Raw genomic sequence first — 19,030 nt, forward strand, 5'->3', positions numbered from 1 at the left:
ACAAACCGTCTCAGTGGGCACACAGTCTGTGGCATCTAAAAGATGGTGGTGATCAGCACACACCTGTACAGCAGCCCGAGAAGCAAAGGTATGTAACACAGAAATTATGTGTTTTTGTGTTTAAGATATAGCATCTGGAAATATTTTTCAGTACTGAAATGATGTTTCCCAAAAGCTTCAGAATATATATTTCTGCATCACATTATCACATGCCTTTGACTTTGTTATGATGTTAGAGCAGGAAAAAAATACACACACACACACACACACATATATATATATATATATATATATATATATATATATATATATGTATATATATATACATATATATACATATATATATATATATATATATATATATAGATAGATAGATAGATAGATAGATATAGTATATGAATATATGGAATGAATGTCTGAATGTATGGAATTTACCTTGAATATATTGAACTAAAGTCAAAATATATGGCATGAAATCTGACGTCATCAAAGCACTAGCACCATCTTGTGTTTCCTCTGTATGCTTGTATTGGATGCTGCAGCAAGAACACAGTGAATATGAATGCGTCAGCAAGAGACATAGTGGCAGCAATTTTAAGCAATGAAGACATAGTAATTTCAACGTTTCGATTTAACATTTAACATTTAGATTTAGATTTGGATTTAACATTTAACATTTAGGTTTAGATTTATCATTTAGGTTTAACATTTAATATTTAGATTTAACTGACATTATATTTATATATTATATATATATTTTATATTTATTTAATTATATATTTCAAATATTGCTGTAGATGTGGTAAAAAGTGACTTTAAAAAATTCACACTACTTTTTAAAACATTGTTTGAAGCTAAATGTGGCAAAACGTCGCTGTTAATTTCAGTTAATGGCACCTCATACCGTACTGCGGTATTGGGTATGGTTAACATTACCATGTGCATTAGCCAATGTGGAAAGTACTATGTCTTAATTGCTTAAAATTGTCGCCACTATGTCTCTCGCCAACTCACTCATATTTACTGTGTTCTTGCTGTAGCATCCAATACAAGCAAACACAGGAAACACGGCGCTAGTGCCTTGATGACGTCAGATTTCATATATATATTTTTTCAATATATTCAAGGTTCATTCCATATATTCAGACATTCATTCCATATATTCAAAGTTCATTCCATATATTCAGACATTCATTCAATATATTCAGACTTTCATTCAATATATTCAAGGTTCATTCCATATATTCAAGTTCCGTTCAATATATCCAAGGTTCATTCCATATATTCGTACTTCCATTCAATATTGGGCGGCAGTGGCTCCGAGGGAGAGTAGGTTGTCCACCAATTGGAAGATCAGCGGTTTAATCCCGGCTCCTCCTGTCTGCATGCCGAAGTATCCTTGAGCAAGATACTGAACCCCAAATTGCTCCCGATGGCTGTTCCATCAGTGTGAGTGACATAAAAAAAACAACAACTGAGTAGCAGGTGGCACCTTGTATGGTAGTCTCGGCCACCAGTGTATGAATGTGTGTGTGAATGGGTGAATGTGACTCCTAGTGTAAAAAGCACTTTGAGTAGTCAGATGACTAGAAAAGCGCTATACAAATGCAGGTCCATCCATCCATCCATATATTCAAGGTTCATTCATTCAATATATTCAAACTTCATATTTATATAATAATTCCGGAACAGCATGCCATATATATATATATATATATATATATATACACTAATATAAATACACACACACACACACACACGTGTGTGTGTGTATATATATGTATAGAGAGATAGACACACACATACATACACATATTTTCTTTCAGTTGTCATCAACACCTTTAAAAGGGCAAAGGTTTCAAACAAAGTACAAGACCTTGTGTTGCGTTGGAGGAGAAACTTAAACAGAGCTAGTCGTACCTCATGACTCAACATATTACCCTGGCAACTCTGTTATTACAAAGGAATCTGAGCAAAAATGTATTCTTTTAGTTTAGTTTTAGTTTACCCTCAGCAAAGGCTGTAAAAAGTAAAAACAGACCCTATATGCTATGCAGTAATCTGTAGATCTTTTTTTTTATTATTGCCAACATAATAACATCAGATTAAAGATAATGAAATAGTTGTGGTAACACTTGAAATATATACAAGAAAGGTGGATTCAGGGAAACACTTAATTTATAAACACAAGGAACTCAATATTTACATTCAATATTTTACAAGACTGTAGACGACCTGATGAGGCTTGTCTTCCCACAAATCCCCATCCCAAAGGACCTGGCATCCCAGTATGAGAGACCCTCAAAGGAGGAAGTGGTTGCCTTACATGTCTCTCACTTCAGCCGAGGGGCAGCATGAGGGCCAACGCAGTGACCAGCCGGAGCAGGAAACTCGTGGCGTATCTGTGGTACAACACAGGACAGGATGGACGCCTGAATGGAAAGAATTGGACACTATTAGTGTTGCAGATAAAATGCTACTGTGTTGACATTTATATATCTATCTACTGTATATTATTTAGTAAGTTTTTTGTAGTTTTTGTTTTTTAACATTTGCTAAAAATAAAGCTCTTTTGACAAAAGACTTATTTGTCTTTTCTCTATAAGTGGGTTTTTTGGTATAATGAAATCTGATCATAGATAAGCCTGCTTAGACAAAAAAGGGAATTATGCTTTACACCACGTCATATAACAGATGAGTTCTGCTGTTGGTGTTTACATGTTATGTAACCACATCATATAACAGCTGAGTGCTGCCAATGGTGTTTCCACGTTATGTAGTAATTGACTTTATTGTTAGAAACCTTTTGTACTCTGCAGCAGACGTTTCCAACTTCATTCAGTCAGAGAACAGACATACAGTTGTTACCATAACGTCAGATAACTTACAGTTATCATGTTACAGCTGAAATATAAGACGCCTACAAAAAAAAACTTACCACTGAGGAGAAACGTCTGGCTCCAGTGTTCGTCGCACAGCCGCTTCAGAGTCTATTGGCTTGTGTTTCTTCACTCAAATTGATGAGGGTGAACAGCCGACATTGTTAGCTCAGCCTCTGTTGTTGTTTTGCGCCATCCTTCGGAGGTGAAGTCTGATAAGGTAAGGGGCGTGACGTTTCCAACACATGCTCTAAAGTGCAACACACACCGCCGCCGGCGCGGCGCTGTGGCCGTCAAGTGCCGCCCCCCAACACACACTGGCAGCGGCGCGCAGCAGCACCGTCAACATGTATTTCCCACCCCAGCCTGCTAGGCGGCTGTACCTACTCTAGTTGCCAACGGTTGCCAACTGCTAGTAACAGAAGAAGAAGTGGAAAAACTTTGAGGCAACAACAACTTGAATTTCACGGGTGAGTTTCTTATCAAAGTTGTCTTATTAAAAATTTGAAACAACCGGAGTTGATCCTACGAGACGAGACGTACATAAAAGGCTTTTCTCGCAGCGCCGCCATGAGCGCCGGCCACGCTGGAAATAGAGCAGTGGGCTGAAGCAGAGAGGTGCAGCGCGTCGGCGGGTGCCAGTGTGGGTTGGTTCATAGAATATAATGGAGGCAGGCGTTTTGACGCACGGCGTACGGCAGCGGTGTGTGTTGCACTTTAGTGTTGCACCAATCACAACAGACTGATCGAGCTGACCAATCAGAGCAGACTGGGCTGCTGGGGAGGCAGGACATAAGCCCAAATACAGCTCAGACACAGGTGCTGCAGCAGTAAACAGTACGAGACGTATAATGTGTGTTTTGAACATTAAAGCACATAAATCTATTCCAATCGAGCCCAATATTACATATTTATATCAATTTGACCCTGAAAAAAGCATAATAGGTCTCCTTTAAGAAAGAATCACTGATATTGCTTTACCCAGACTTTAAGAACCCCATTTTAGTAAAAAACCGCAATTCCTGCTTTACAACGAAAAACAGCACAAATTTTTTAAAAATCAAGGGAATTTCTCTGGCAATTCTGATTTTTTGCTGTTATCAACAATGTATCAAACTGTGATACCACTGTATCATATTGAACAAAACCATGAATTTTATGAACCGAAAGCTTGTCAGTGGAACTTGAAATAAGTGTTTTATTCACAGCCTTGACATTATTTCTCTTTGGTTTCCCTTAGCTTTAAGCTAAGCGTTTCATCAAAAAATGTAAATACTGTACATGTCTTCTGTGTCATTTTAGACACTTTTCCCCAAATTTCAGCCAGACAGGTTTATCTTGGAAACTTGGATGACAAGCAAAAAACTAAAGTTATGTGGCTTTGAGCAGCGTTTGGCTGCACAGTGAGACTTTGAGCTGACTGACCTACTGACAGGTCAATAAGTGTAAGAGATTACCCACAGTGACTGATGAGGCAGGAGCTAAACATAATGCTTAGCGGCACTTCTGCAGAGTGGCTGCTGTTAACATGGAGAGTCTCTACCAGGCCACACTGCTGTAATTCAATCTGCCTCTCAGTTCATTACATTGAATAGTCTGGAGCTCAACAGTTTGGATTGAAAAACATGAAACCTATCAATAAGTCCAAAAAATATAGATAGATTTACCAGGCCGCCACACGTGCTCATCGATGCCAGAGAATCAGTCTGGTTGATGATGGAGCCGAAGTAAAAGCAGAGAGGGTTCATAGACAAGCGGCTCACAGCTGCGCTCTGGTCCCCGCGTCTCTCCTCCACCACGAAGTCCCCCGAGAGAAAGGTACTGCCCCTTGTCAGATTTAAATAGAGGTTCCTTCCGAAAGCCGGCAGTGACAGAATAATGTTATCAGGGTCAGAGTGTCCTCCCCCCGGGGCGACCAGGGAGCGCTGACCGCGGTGCCGCAGTATGTGGACACTGGAGGACAGGTGCGCCTCCTGCCCGGACAGCAGCTTGGGAACCACTTCATCTGTCTCCAGCTCATATTGGTCTGTGGGAAAGGACAGTTTCCATCAAAAAGTGGCCACGGTTGGCATTACTAGCCTTCTGTCCTGACTCGGTGAACTGACTGAACTGCTTTCATGCTCCATGGCTCCCGAAGCCACGTTCAACTTCACAGCTCAACTAGTAATTTACAAAAATCTGCAGTGATTCCTCATTGTAGTCGCGGTCAGTGGTAGCTAATCTTACAACAATTTATACAGGAGGAAACGTTAGTGTACTTCCTCAAATAGATCTTTGGTAGCCTCACACATTCAGGTGTAAAACTGAGGAGACCGATTGCTGTAGTTGACCTATATTTAAGACACAGGCGTATACAGGAAAGAGCGTAGGCTATACATAAAGAGTTCGAAGTCGGTAGCATACTTACCACCCAATCCGATGCAGAGCAGAAACAGGAGCATATGAGTCCTACAGCTGTTGTGCATGTTAAAGCGAAGCAGGGTAGAATATATGGAAGAAGTGGGTGGTTTGATTGGAAGTGGACTGAAACGCTTCGCAAAGCACTATACGGACGACGCAGTTTTTCCGAAGCTTTGAGAAGTTGTTGATTTTCTGCAAAAAGCTGCCGTCTCTCCGGCGCAGGGCACGCCTACAAATCTCGGGCCGGCCTCTACTGATGTCAGATGGGTACCATTAAACCCTGACAGAAATCCCGACATTCTCATTGGTCAGTAAAGCTGTCTGTCACTGTTGGAGGTTGAAACCCTACACGTGGTTTCAAGTAGAGAAAGTGCAGAGAATTTTGTGTGTGTGTGTGTGTGTGTGTGTGTGTGTGTGTGTGTGTGTGTGTGTGTGTGTGTGTGTGTGTGTGTGTGTGTGTGTTGGCAATTATAACCTCACTTTTCTGGCAACAATCACAAGAATTTCTTAGCTGTGACATCTAAACACAGTCAGTTTTGTAGAAGTTCCAGTGGTGTAGTGGAATGGTTACTATGGGTATACTGTAAACAGTCAATAAAAGAGATGGGTATACCTGCGTACACCCTCCACTACATTCTCTCTCAGGCCACCTCCACTGTCAGGACAGGAAATGCATGGGATACATTTCAAAATAAAATGGCGAATGCACTTAGGGTCGAATCCTTCTCCTCACAAATGCATTAATTAGTAAACAATATGATGTAAAATCTATCAATTCCTTGTCTATAGTATATATAGTTTATATAGTAAACTTTTGTTTTTGTTTTGTTTGTTGTTTTTGTTCTGTGTTTTCCTTTTATGCTGTGCATGAGCCCCAACGTGGGCATTTTGATTTATTCTTTACAAATCCAGGACAAAAAGCCATCCATAACCTGTATTAATTAAAAGAAAAAAATAAAGCTTTTGATTTGGACAATTAAAGCATTAGCCTTTGTCTTTTGCAAAACACTTCTCATTAATGATTGTATGTAGACTAATATACACTGCACTGTATAATTTTACAACTTAGTCATTACGAAAAACAAACGGTGGGTGATATGACTCCGGGCTCAATTGTCTATTTGTAGCCTACTATAAAGCTGAGGATCTTGAAAAGAGAAGGTCAAATAGTTGATCAATGAAAACAATGGAGGGCAGGAATAACTGGTCAGTGCACAAATTTTCTTTAAGTAATTACTCATATTCATAAGCCAACATCTCATCTCAAGATGTCATAGGTCTATACATTATTTTATTGTGTACTATACGGTATACAGTACTTTGCTGCCACTTCATTATCATTAACTGACTTTATTGCACTGCTCTTTTTCTATATATTTTTTTTCAAGTTGTTTTTCTGTTGTATTATTCTGTATTTTTATTCTTAACCACCATAAATTTCATGTTTGGTTCTATGTCTACTAATTATGTTCTTGTGCTGCTGGAACACCTACGTACCACTAAATACTACCCCAACTCTTGATATCTACAGTATAATCCAAGTGAATTATTAAGTGATCAATGAGAAAAATATAAAAAACACACCAAGTCACAACATGATCAAATGTTCTGTAGCCCTTTATTCTCAAACAAAATAAACTCACTCATCTGTGTGACATTCACAATAGGCCAAATAATTTCTTTGGTCCATTATTTCTTCGCATTTCTACATGTCCTCAGTGTTGTAAAATGTGAACTTGAATGGCTCCAGGATTGCTTCCTTTTCATGCTCATCCACTTCTTCTTTCCACACCCTCCCATATTGCAGAGCAGCCTCAGCCTGTTCCTCCTACCCCACTCACAGAACATCAGGCAGGTCCACTTTGGCAGAGAACAGTCCCTTGTTGGCCTCAACCCACTCTGCTGCATGTCTGCAATCATGAAGAATGCGATCTTCAACTGAGTCCTATGGAAAAGACAGAAAGAAAGATGTCTGTACCATAGCTGCTGCACCAACAGTATCTGACCAATAGATACTGTGAAAAAGCTTACCCCTTCCACTGGTGTGTCCACATCGACAGGTCTGACTGAGACCTCAGCCTGCTGCTCTTCTTCCTGAAAATATATAGATAAGCAAAATGATCAGTTGTAATATTCAAAACACAAGCTCCAAAAAGAAAAAAAAGAGAAGATCCCATCAGTGCCCTCCTCTAATATGTCCACCTAGACATATTAGAGAGCTCAACAAATGTTAAATTTCCAATCCAATCATGCATCATGCAAAAGACAGTTGCATTAAAGATAAATAATAGTCATTAAAATTATCAATATGGGCTCTTTTCATGAACATGCGTCACTGGTTCCAATTTGGGACAGACCATTCATGCATCCCTTTCCATGCAGTCACACTCCACACATCATTTCAACAGGCTTTTTATGGTGCCAGTTTTTTGACTCAATTTTATGAAATATGTTAATGTTGGTAGGTCATCATGTTAAATCTGTAAAAGTAATATAAAATTTATACACAAACTACAATTATACTTATGTTGCACCATAAAAAGGCTGTCACACAGATCTGAACATGATTAAAAAACAAAAAACGGAACTCTTTAGAACAGCTTTGGAACATGAACTCCAAAAAGCACACACAAAAAAAGTTTTTGTTAGTGACCTCAGCAGTCCCCTCATCTCTTTATCACCAAATCCTAGGAGTCAAGAAAGACTATTTCTCTCGGTGTTGGTTTCAAAACCTGTAATTGTAGTTAGTGACATTTGAACTCAACATTGTGTGGGAACAACACAACAACAGTACTGTAATAGAAAATGAAGATACTTTTGTTAACATTTAATACAAATTTTCCGTGACGTGCAAACCACCTGTTACAGGAAGCATCACTACTTACAGAGAGCAGGAAATGCCCAGGTTTCCAAACAGGAATGACAATGGCATCTCTGACTGAAGCATCATTCTAATACAAAGGAAAAGTTCAAAAGCAAACTGGTAAAATACACAAGAAATACACACATGCCACACGCCCCCCCCCCGCTCTTCCTCTACGCCCCCTCACCGCAATGAAGACCTCACTACCGCCCCCAACAGGCCACTGCATACACTGCACACTACCTCCTCTTCTTCTATGTCCTCTCACTCTAATATTCTTGCATACCTGTCACTATTCATGATGCCATTCATGTTAGAATTACCACCAGGGTAAATAAGGTTTCTAATAAGAATCACTAGGACCACAGTCCACAGTCATATTAGACACTATTGCACCTGTTAAAACCAAGTTAATGTCTGGTAAAGAAAGAGCTCCGTGGAGAAACACTGCCTCTGTCTCAGCGCTAAAAAGAGTGCCGCAAAGCTGAACGTCAATGGCGAAAATCCAGACTCCATGTTCTTCTTGAGTTGTACAAAGAAAGATTACAATCTTACAATGTTGAGTTAAAAATGGCCAGAAAACTCTCTTTCTCAGAAACAATCAATAGGAATGCTCATGATGCATGCTCTCTTTTTGCCACTGTTGCTAAATTAACCAAACCAGTGTCTCAATTAGATCCTGAATTTTTCTCCGCTGAAAAATGCAATGAATTTGCGCTCTTTTTTAGTGACAAAAAAAATAAAATCAGACATTCTATAATAGCAACTAACAGTGCTCCTTTAGTAGTGGTAGAACCCAGCAGTAGCACCAACATAATGTCGAAGTTTGAAACCATTAGTCTTAAGGGTCTTGAAGAAACAGTGTCCAAACTTAAATCCTCTACCTCCTGCTTAGATTCACTTTCCACAAAATTTTTTAAATCTGTTTTTAGTTCTGTTGCCTCAGATGTACTGCTAATAGAAAATAGTTCCCTTCAAACAGGCACCTTCCCAAAAGCCCTAAAAACAGCTGTGGTTGCACTCAGGGCAGGAATTTCACGAGGGCCACAAGGGCCATGGCTCTCATGCCCTCCTCATTTGGCCCTGTGCCCCTGAAAAAAATATCTGCCCTAAGGCCACAGTGGCCTTGATGCCCCGCCCGCACTGCCCCAGGTGATTTTGTGGTTTTCTCCTCTGCCTCTTTCCTGTCAACACGGCTTTGACACCTGCATCTATTGAGAAAAAAATGTGATGACATTCTGGAGTCTTATTGAGCAACATCAAATGAGACGATGCGTACATCACCAGCGGGGGATTTGATTTGAGCCTGGCATGAACCGCTCGGACTGGCTGTAACGACAGTTTGACACCAATCTATCACCAGCCAATCAGGAGACTTAATCAAATGCCCGGGCAGGGTAGGCTATCATCATTGTGCAGCAGTGGGGCCACGGTGCAGATAAAGGGAATATAACTTCAAGATGACTCTAGTAAACGACACCTACGCTTGTTACTGTGAGTAAGTGCGATAAAACCTCTGCCAGCCAAGCCAATACTTTATCAATACATGTGATCAGCATGTGGAATATTTCAATCCGCTCTGTCCACAGTCTCTCATTCACCGCTATTATGATTTATGACTGCAGTCGACACAAGCACATCACGCTCGCGGTGCTAACAGCAAAGTGTTAAAGACAAACTAAAATGAAAGCTGTCTGTATGTAGGCTAACACTTTATCTGAACATGTACCTGAGTCAGCCGATCTGCAGACAGTGAGTATCCTCAGTAGAGGAGGGACAGAGAGCAGGATGAATGACTGATACTGATGTTTGTTTTCATGCTGAGATAACATGACTTTCTTCACTCAGTATTGTGATGTCAGGAGGAATATTTATATTCCAGTGAGATATTATTGGGTTTTAAATAGCGACTTTGTTGTTGTAAACATGACTGTTGCTGCCATGGACTGTATAAAACTATATCCTGTGTAACTGACCTGTAAGGAAAGCATCAGGAGGTGAGGTGTGTGCATGTGTATGTGTGGAGGAGAGGAGAGAGGGAGATGCTGGTAGAGAGATAGTGTGTGTTGTTAGATACTGTTAATGTCACTTATTATGCTTCTGTGCATTGATAGCGCTTTTTTAGTCTGTTTCTGCATCATGTTGAGGAGGGCCATGCCTGTGTATATATAAATATATATATGTATGCAAAAAAAAAAAAAATTGGATCGGTTGCTCGCTGTTAAAAATGTGGCCCGTCGACATTATCTGGTTTTGAAATGAGGCCCAGTTGAAATAGTAGTCTAACTGAATAGCCCTGCTGTAGTTTGTTTGTTTGTCAGCTATCTAATAACACATCAAAAATAGGCTAATTGTAAGCCAGTCTTGTTCAGTGAATCAGTTTATCATGTACACTCAAAAAATATTTAGGCTAGATTGTTTGCTTATAAATACATGAACCTGGTTGTTCTACATTTAAAACACATTGGGTTTATTAGTGCTATTAAATAAATCACATTATTACTTATTATACTCATTATAATTACTTGAGCTTGTTTTATTTATTAATTTCACAGATAGTCATACATCCTTAGTCCTTAAATTCATTATGAACGTGGACTTAAAATCATTGTTTTATTTTATGGCCTTCCTGCCCTGGCTTTTGGCCTTTGTGTCCTCAAAAAATTGACCACACGGAAGGCCAAGTGGCCTTGCCCCTAAAATGACGAAATTCCAGGCCTGGTTGCACCACTACTGAAGAAGAATGGTCTTGACTCCACCACACTGAACAACTACTGCCCTAAATCTGCCGTTTATAGGTAAAATAATAGAGAAAATAAGCTATAAACAACTCAGTGATTTCCTGACCAAAGGTAACCTGCTCGACCATATGCAGTCTGGATTTCAACCAAATCATAGCACAGAAACCGCTCTCATTAAAGTCCTAAATGACATTCACATCAACACAGACGCAGGCAAAGTTTCAGTCCTTGTCCTACTGGACCTTTGACACCATCGACCATGACATACTCCTGGACAGACTTCAAAACTGGGTAGGCCTATCAGACGCAGTATTACAGTGGTTCAAATCCTATTTACAAAATAGGGACTATTTTGTTTCCCTCGGCAGCTTTACATCAGAACGAATAAGCATGAAGTGTGGTGTCCCTCATGGGTCAATTTTGGGCCCAGTCTTATTTAATTTATACATGCTCCCATTAGGCAAAATTCTTCAAAAAAACAACATCGCCTATCACACCTATGCGGACGGCACACAAATATACATCTCTCTCTTCCACGATGACATTGCACCAATTAACTCCCTACTGGAGTGCATGGAACAAATTAATAACTGGATGTGCCAAAACTTCTTGCAATTAAACAAAGACAAAACTGAGACCATTATTTTTGGAGCTAAGGAAAAAAGGACTAGTGTTAGTGTCCAGCTCAAAGCGCACTCGCTACACTGTAAAGACCAGGTCAGAAACCTCTGCGTCATTCTGGACTCAGACCTAAGTTTTAATGCACACATTAAGTTAATTACCAAAGCAGCCTACTTTCATCTCCAAAACATTTCTAGAATTAAAGGCTACATGTCCAAGCATGATCTGGAGATTCTTATCCATGCTTTTATATCCAGTAGTCTAGATTACTGTAACGGCCTGTTCTCTGGACTCTCCAAACAGGCACTCAGACAACTCATTCAAAATTCTGCTGCTAGGGTCCTGACAAACACCAGGAAATCTGCTCATATCATTCCCATTCTTAAATCACTACACTGGCTACCTGTTTCACATAGAATCGATTTTAAGATCCTGCTCCTAGTATACAAGACTCTTAATGGCATGGGACCAAAATATATTTCAGACATGCTAATACCTTACAAGCCCACTAGAGCTCTACGGTCATTGGAGAGTGGCCTTTTAACTGTTCCCAGAGTCAAAAGTCGCCGTGGCGAAGCTGCCTTTAGTTTTTATGCCTCCCAGAGCTGGAACAAGCTTCCCTACAATCTCAGACATGCTCCCACCACTATGTGTTTTAAATCACAGATAAAAACATTTCTCTTTTCATGCACCTTTGATTAGATGTCACTCTGTACCACACCATTTGAACCATCCTGGAGCTATTTTATTGATTCCATATTCATGTATGTGTGAGTGTGTGTGTATGTATGCATGCATGCATATCTGTCTAGACATGTATGTTTGTGTATATTGATGTATGTGTGTATAAACATGCATGTATATTTGTACGTGTGCGTATGCGTACATTTGTTTTTTTTTACCTCTTATATTTTTTGTATCTTGTACCACTGTTTTAAAGGGTGTAGCACTTTAACCTGCTCTTTTGCACTTCGAACTGCATTCGCCTGACCAAAACTGTGAACCTGTAAAGCACTTTGAGTTACATTTACTTGTATGAGAAGTTGCTATATAAATAAATGTGATCTGATTTGATTTGAAATATAATTTGAATAAAAATCAGTAGGACAAGTTACACTTACAGGTAAGCTTGCAAGTGGATCACTCGATGTTGGTTTTCGCAAGGTTGGTACAATATAGAGGTCAGCCACAAAAATGGTTTTCCCCCGTGGAATACATTTCAAATGTGAGCAAATACACACATAATATAAAAAGGAAAGAGTATATTCTGAAAACAATATTTATGTTTTATACCTGTGATTGAGCAATTTTCTCAATATCTTCAAAGCACGCATTTCCTATCTGCAAACCAAACAAAAAACAAAAACTTGGCAATGATGTACAAACATAATTAGCTCACAATTAAATGGGTTCAAATGTTAACTCAAGGTTGATTCCATTTCCTTGTTCAATCCAAGCCCCCAGAAGTCAGCTCGGGTCAGGCAACTTTTTCCTGTTTTTACAATGAGCTCACCCGCTGGGTTGTCGGTGTCCAATACGTATTTAAGCTGATGATTGTTGAAGAAAAAAAAAAACAAAATCATAATACTTAAAATTATAATAAAGGAACATGGGTGGTAGGGCTTCAAGATGAGAAGCACATATCTGTCCAATATATCACACAGCTCTTTCTTTCCTTTAAGAATACATACCAACTGCTCTTAGGCAGGATGAAGCTTGAATGTCCATGATGCTCAGCATGGTCTCACATTCTCACATTTTGTGATTATTCCACAATGTGGTCCACAGCCATTAGTGTCTATTAAAGGGAATTAAAATATAAAATCTTGCCAATACTATTTTATGTTGATTTTTTTAAATCTACTACCCACCTGGGTCGGTGGGGAGCCCATGTAGCTGCTGAGGTGTTCCAGCTACTGCAGGATGATGCTGTGTAGGCATATCAGGTGCTGGGGGTCCTGAGGTTTAAGAAATCATTATCAGGCAACATAAGCATTATATTTCAAATTACCACTACGAAACAAAACATATCTCTAAATTAGTTTTTACTGCTTGTCAAAATTTGTCTAGTGTGATGTCTTGCAAATGATGTGACTCACGTCCTCTCTGTAGTTGCTTGTCTAAAAGCTGAGCATTTGTTTCGTTGTTTCTGTGATGTAATAGGTTTCTCATAAAAAAATTTAAAAAATGTGTGTTGAGGGTGCCATGTTATTGAGGAAGTAGTTGTTTTTGCGCATACATGAAAAAAGTTGTTCGGCCACCTGGCTATTCAATGAACCCTGAAGGTCCGGAACCAGGTTGATCCTCCTCAGCACTTCCTGTGGGTCTTTGGTATAGACCTAATGGAATTTGTCATATAAGACATAGTGGTCTGGGGAACCAGTGCATGGATGCCCATCTTTATCAGGATTCTGCAACATTTCAGTCAGCCATTGTAGGGAGATCTTGAGTTTGTTCTGCTGAGCTGCTGTGATGTTCTGTGGTGTCGATGCAGCCAATCTCCCTTCATGTGGCTTGAAAGGTATCACAGTTAGGTTGACATGAGTTGCCAGACCCCGAGCAAAGTCATAAATGGTGACATTTGGCAGTGGAAGTGGAAGTTTAATAGTAAACGTGCAAGTAGCTAATCTTAGGTAGTTATCATGCAGTTAAATGTGACCCTTGCCAGATGCTCCCCAGATTTTCTGGAATAATTACAGGCCTTGCACAGCTTATGCACAGTTGAAACCTTTTGAAATACAGACAAGAAATAGTAAGTAGTAACATGTTACTGCACAATGCAAATCAAACAAACATACATGTATATTCAATTCAATTCAATTCAATTCAAAAACACTTTATTCGTCCCCGGGGGGCAATTTAAAAGGAGCATGAAGGTAGTTTTACAGGCAGCACATGTCACAGACATTCATTCAGACACAGATAAAACACAAAATTAAAAAAAACAAAACAACACACAAGTAAAGTGCTTAGTGTAATACGATTGTAAAGTGCATAAGTGCTTCAGGGTTCAGAGTTGAGGAGCTGGACAGCCCTGGGGACAAAGGTGGCTTTCCTCCGCTGTGTCCTGCAACCAGGACAGCGGAATCTGCGTCCGGAGGGGAGCCACTGAAACTCAGAGGATAAAATGTGGGTGGGGTCTTGTAGAATCCGGTGAGCTGATTTCAGTGTCAGTTGATCACACAAGGTTGTGAGACTTCAAATAGGCTGCTCAATGATCTTTGAGCAGACTTTGACTGTATTCAACAGGCAATTTCTGTTTTGCAGAGTGATGGAATGAAACCAGCAAATAAATGAAAAGGTTATGACATTTTCGATGAAGGTGTAATAGAATGTGGTGAGAATGTCCTTGTTGACCCCAAAGGATTTTAATTTCCTGAGGAGATACTGTCTTTGATGGCACTTTCTGAGGATTTCCTCTGTGTTAAAGGAAAACTTTAGCAGGTTGTCAAACACTGTTCCCAGGTATCTGTACTCACTGACAACCTCCACTGGCTTCCCCTCTATGATGGTAGTGACTGCCTCAGCCATCTGTCTTTGCTTGGGAGAAAAAGTCACTATCATGTCCTTGGTTTTGTTTATGTTGAGCTCTAGACAGGATCTTCCACACCACTCCACAAAGTCCTGTAGGGCTGTGCTGTGATGCTGTGTATGACCAGAGAGCAGGGACAGGAGAACAGTGTCATCTGCGAATTTGACAAAATGACAGTTCGGCTGGATGGATCTGCAGTCATTTGTGTAGAGTATGAAGAGCAGAGGTGAAAGGACGCAGCCCTGTGGGGAGCCCGTGGAGGTGAAGAGGATGTTGGAAAAAGAGTTGTTCACCTTCACTCTCTGTGACCTGTTGGTGAGAAAGTCTGTAATCCATAGAATGAGTCGATGATCAATGTGGAAGCGGGTGGTCAGTCTCTCAGCTAGGATATATGGCTGCATGGTGTTGAATGCTGATGAGAAGTCTGCGTACAGGAGTCTGGCAGTGGTGTTAGGGGTTTCCAGATGTTTGTAGATAGAGTTCAAGATGAAGATCTCAGCGTCATCTACACCTCTGCCAGCCCGGTAGGCAAATCGCAGTGGGTCCATCAGGGGGTCAGTTACTCCAGTGAGATGGTTCTTTATGATCCTCTCCATGGCCTTCATAACCAGAGAGGTGAGAGCTACAGGTCGCAGATTATGCAGGGCCTTGGTGGTGCCCTTCTTGAGGATGGGGATCACTGTGGAGTGTTTCCATATTGCAGGGACTGTGCTGCTGGTCAAAGAGCCCTGGAACACCCCCCCCCCCCCCCAAGTTGCTCAGCACAGTGCCTTAGTGTGCGTCCACAGATATTGTCTGGACCTGGAGCTGTGTTGATTTTAGTCATTTTGAGGGCTCTCACCACCTCTGCTGAAATGATGGTTAGGACAGGGTCGGCAGGTCTGAGTGCGGAAGTGATTGATTGTAGCTGGGTACTGTTGTCTGTCTCGAAACCTGGTAAAGAAGGCATTGAGGTCGTCGGGGAGTGAAGTGATGCTACTGCCTTCAATCTGGATGGGCTTACGGCTGGCAGAAACACAGTTCACTGCTGCCATATTCTTTATGCCCTGCCACGCTGTGCGGAGGTTCCATCAGCGAAGGGCCGCTCCACTTTGTTTTTATATTTCAGCTTGGCAGCTTCTATTGCTCGTTTGACCTCTCTATTGACCTCCTTCTTTTCAGTTTCAGAGCCAGTGAAAAGTTCTCTTTTTCTTATCCAGAATTTCCTCCTTCTTTAGTCACCCATGGTTTGTTGTTTGGAAATATTGTGACCATTTTGGTGGAGATAATATTTTCCACACAGAAAGAAATGTATGCAGAGACTGTCTCCACCTGCTCACAGAGGAAGAGTAGGTGAGTAGGCAGGAGCAAGCCAGATACTGTTGTGGTCAACGTTGCTGAGAGGGGGGGAGGGAGGCCGCTCTGTAGGCGTTATGAACTGAACCATAGCATCTGTCCAGAGTTTTCCTCAGCCAGGTGGTACAGTTGACATACTGGTAAAAACCTTTACACAACAACTGTACCTTCTGCTTCATGAGCTCATCCACCAGCCGGTCCTCTGACACCATGTTGACTTCAGCTTCAGTGGAGGACTGAGCAGAGGATGCTTTTTCAAATTCTGTGTTTAACGCCATCTCAGATTGACGTTTATTCTTTCCAATCCATGGGCCCCAGTACTCAAAACTAGGTCTTACACTGAAGCTGCTCTTTGCATGACTTGTGAAAAGTACACGTGACATTCTTAATACGCTAAAGTGCAATGCATCATTAAGTGAGGGTAATTACTATTTTATGGAAAAATGAATATGTACATACTTTGGACAAAGCCACGAGAAATCATCTCCAGCTGAACAGAGTCCCAGAACTCTTCAATGTTAACTTCACTGGTGAAGTTCTCTGGGGCATCTTTCAAGGGATAGGGCACCCAAAAATGAAAATTCAGCCATTATCTACTCACCCATATACAAAGTCGTCCGTGAGGACCCTATTGTAATCGTGCTGTTTATTATTAGGGCCCGAGCACCTAGCTGTGCGATCGCGCTGTTTATTATTAGGGCCCGAGCACCGACCGAAGGCCGGCGAAGGTCCTATTGAAACTGCTCTGTTTATTATAATTATTATTATTATTATTATTATTATTATTATTATTATTATTATCATTATTGTTATTAGGGCCCGAGCGACGACGAAGTTGTCTGCGGAGGACCCTATTGAAATTGTGCTGTTTATTATTATTATTAATATTATTATTATTAGGGCCCGAGCGACAACGAAGTCGTCTGAGGACCCAATTGAAATCACACTGTTGATTAGGGCCCAGGCGATGAGGAAGTCGTCTGCGGAGGACCCTATTGAAATCTCGTTGTTTATTGTTATTATTATTAGGGCCCGAGCGATGACGAAGTCTTCATTTCGTGCCCCAATTTCGGCCCTTTCGCAAATTTCAAAATGCTTCTAACTTTCCACATTCGTCCGGCCGGATCTGAAATTCGATATTTTTGGGCGGTTGCACATGGTCGACACGAAATGCAGAAATAGCGCCCCCTACAAATTTTCAAAAACCCCTCCCCTTTGGGGTTAGTTTGTCGTAGGCAAACGAAATTTGGTACGCACATGTATCATACCACAAAAAAGTCTCTTATGTCATGGTAAAATCCCAACAGGAAGTCGGCCATTTTGTTTTGAATTTTTTCGTTACAACGATTTCCACAGCTTAAATTTGAACTCCTCCTCCTAGGGATTTCGTCTGATCGACTTTTCTCTATGTCAAGGGACGTGGCCGCTAGGACGTGACAAATTTTAGCGACTTTTCGTTTTCTTGCCATCAAATTTCGAACGGCTCTCCTGCCCACATATTTGATCTCAGCAGCTTCAAACTTGCTGGACATGATGATGGCTCCGCCCCAAAATGTTAATATCCCACCTTACTCATAGCGCCCCCCGGTGGGAACAGGAAGTGACCAGTTTTTACTTTAACATGTACTGATGCCACAAACTTGACCGCATCAACTTCATTCCACTTCTAATGCATGCAGACCAAGTTGTTAAAGCTATCTTATGAACACTGTGAAGCTACGTCTAATGATGTCCGTGTGGCAGCGTGGTGACTATCGATCCCTCGCCACTAAATACATTTGGCTTCATCGACCTCATCTCCTCATGAAGAGTGATGCACAGGTCAGAAAGGCGAGCTCTTACATCTGATAGGGGTGTCGCCCATGGGGGGACAAAATGCCTCTATAGTGCCCCCTTGAAAGTAGGAAGATGAAAATTTGTACATATGTGTATGTTGCCCAGAAGCACAAAAAAGTCTCTGCCACCAATGGTCTACTCCAAACAGGAAGTCACACATTTTGATTTAAACTTTTCATTTCGGTGGTGATTTTGTGATTTCCACAACTTTGTATTTTAATGAACTCCTCCTACAGATTTTGTCCAGTCAACTTCAGATTTGGTCAAATCAAATTTGGAACGGCTCTCATGCGCACATACTTGATGCTAGCAGCTTCAAACTTGCTGGACATGATGATGATTGCTCCACCCTGAATGCCACGCTATGTTAATATCCCACCTTACTCATAGCGCCCCCCGGTGGTAACAGGAAGAGACCAGTTTTTACTTTAACATGTATTGATGCCACAAACTTGACCCCATCAACTCCTCCTACAGATTTGTCCAATCAACTTCAGATTTGGTACAGATCATCCTCAGACCATGCTGATCAAAAGTTATTAAAGGCTTTTCTCTATGTCAAGGGGCGTGGCCATTATGGTGCTGCCATATTTGATGCATCATCACGTATATTTGAGCAACTCTCTCTCCCACATACTTCATCCTCACTGCTTCAAAATTTCTGTACATGACAAGAGCCCCGCCCTGCACGCCTCCTATTGTCATACTCACTCTAACTCATAGCGCTCCCTTGTGGAAGCAGGAAATGCCATATTTTTATATTGATAGTGCCAAAATGGGCTCTGTAGCGCCACCTAGACACACTAAAATGGCCACTGCGGCC

The 19,030-nt window shown here is 40.9% G+C and overlaps 1 protein-coding gene across 1 annotated transcript in view; it reads right to left on the bottom strand.

Moving 5' to 3' along the window:
* Positions 1-5,496, bottom strand: part of adamts17 (ADAM metallopeptidase with thrombospondin type 1 motif, 17) — a 499,826-nt gene extending 494,330 nt beyond the window's left edge. The window contains exons 1-2 of the mRNA XM_049602805.1: positions 5,287-5,496; positions 4,547-4,905 (exon numbers count right to left, since the gene is read on the bottom strand). Of these exons, the coding sequence (XP_049458762.1) occupies positions 4,547-4,905; positions 5,287-5,344 (417 nt within the window). The 5' untranslated portion in view covers positions 5,345-5,496. The remainder of the gene's footprint in view (positions 1-4,546; positions 4,906-5,286) is intronic.
* Between the last annotated feature and the right edge of the window lie 13,534 nt (positions 5,497-19,030).

This window comes from Epinephelus fuscoguttatus, linkage group LG2 (assembly GCF_011397635.1).
Source record: "Epinephelus fuscoguttatus linkage group LG2, E.fuscoguttatus.final_Chr_v1".
NCBI lineage: Eukaryota > Metazoa > Chordata > Actinopteri > Perciformes > Serranidae > Epinephelus > Epinephelus fuscoguttatus.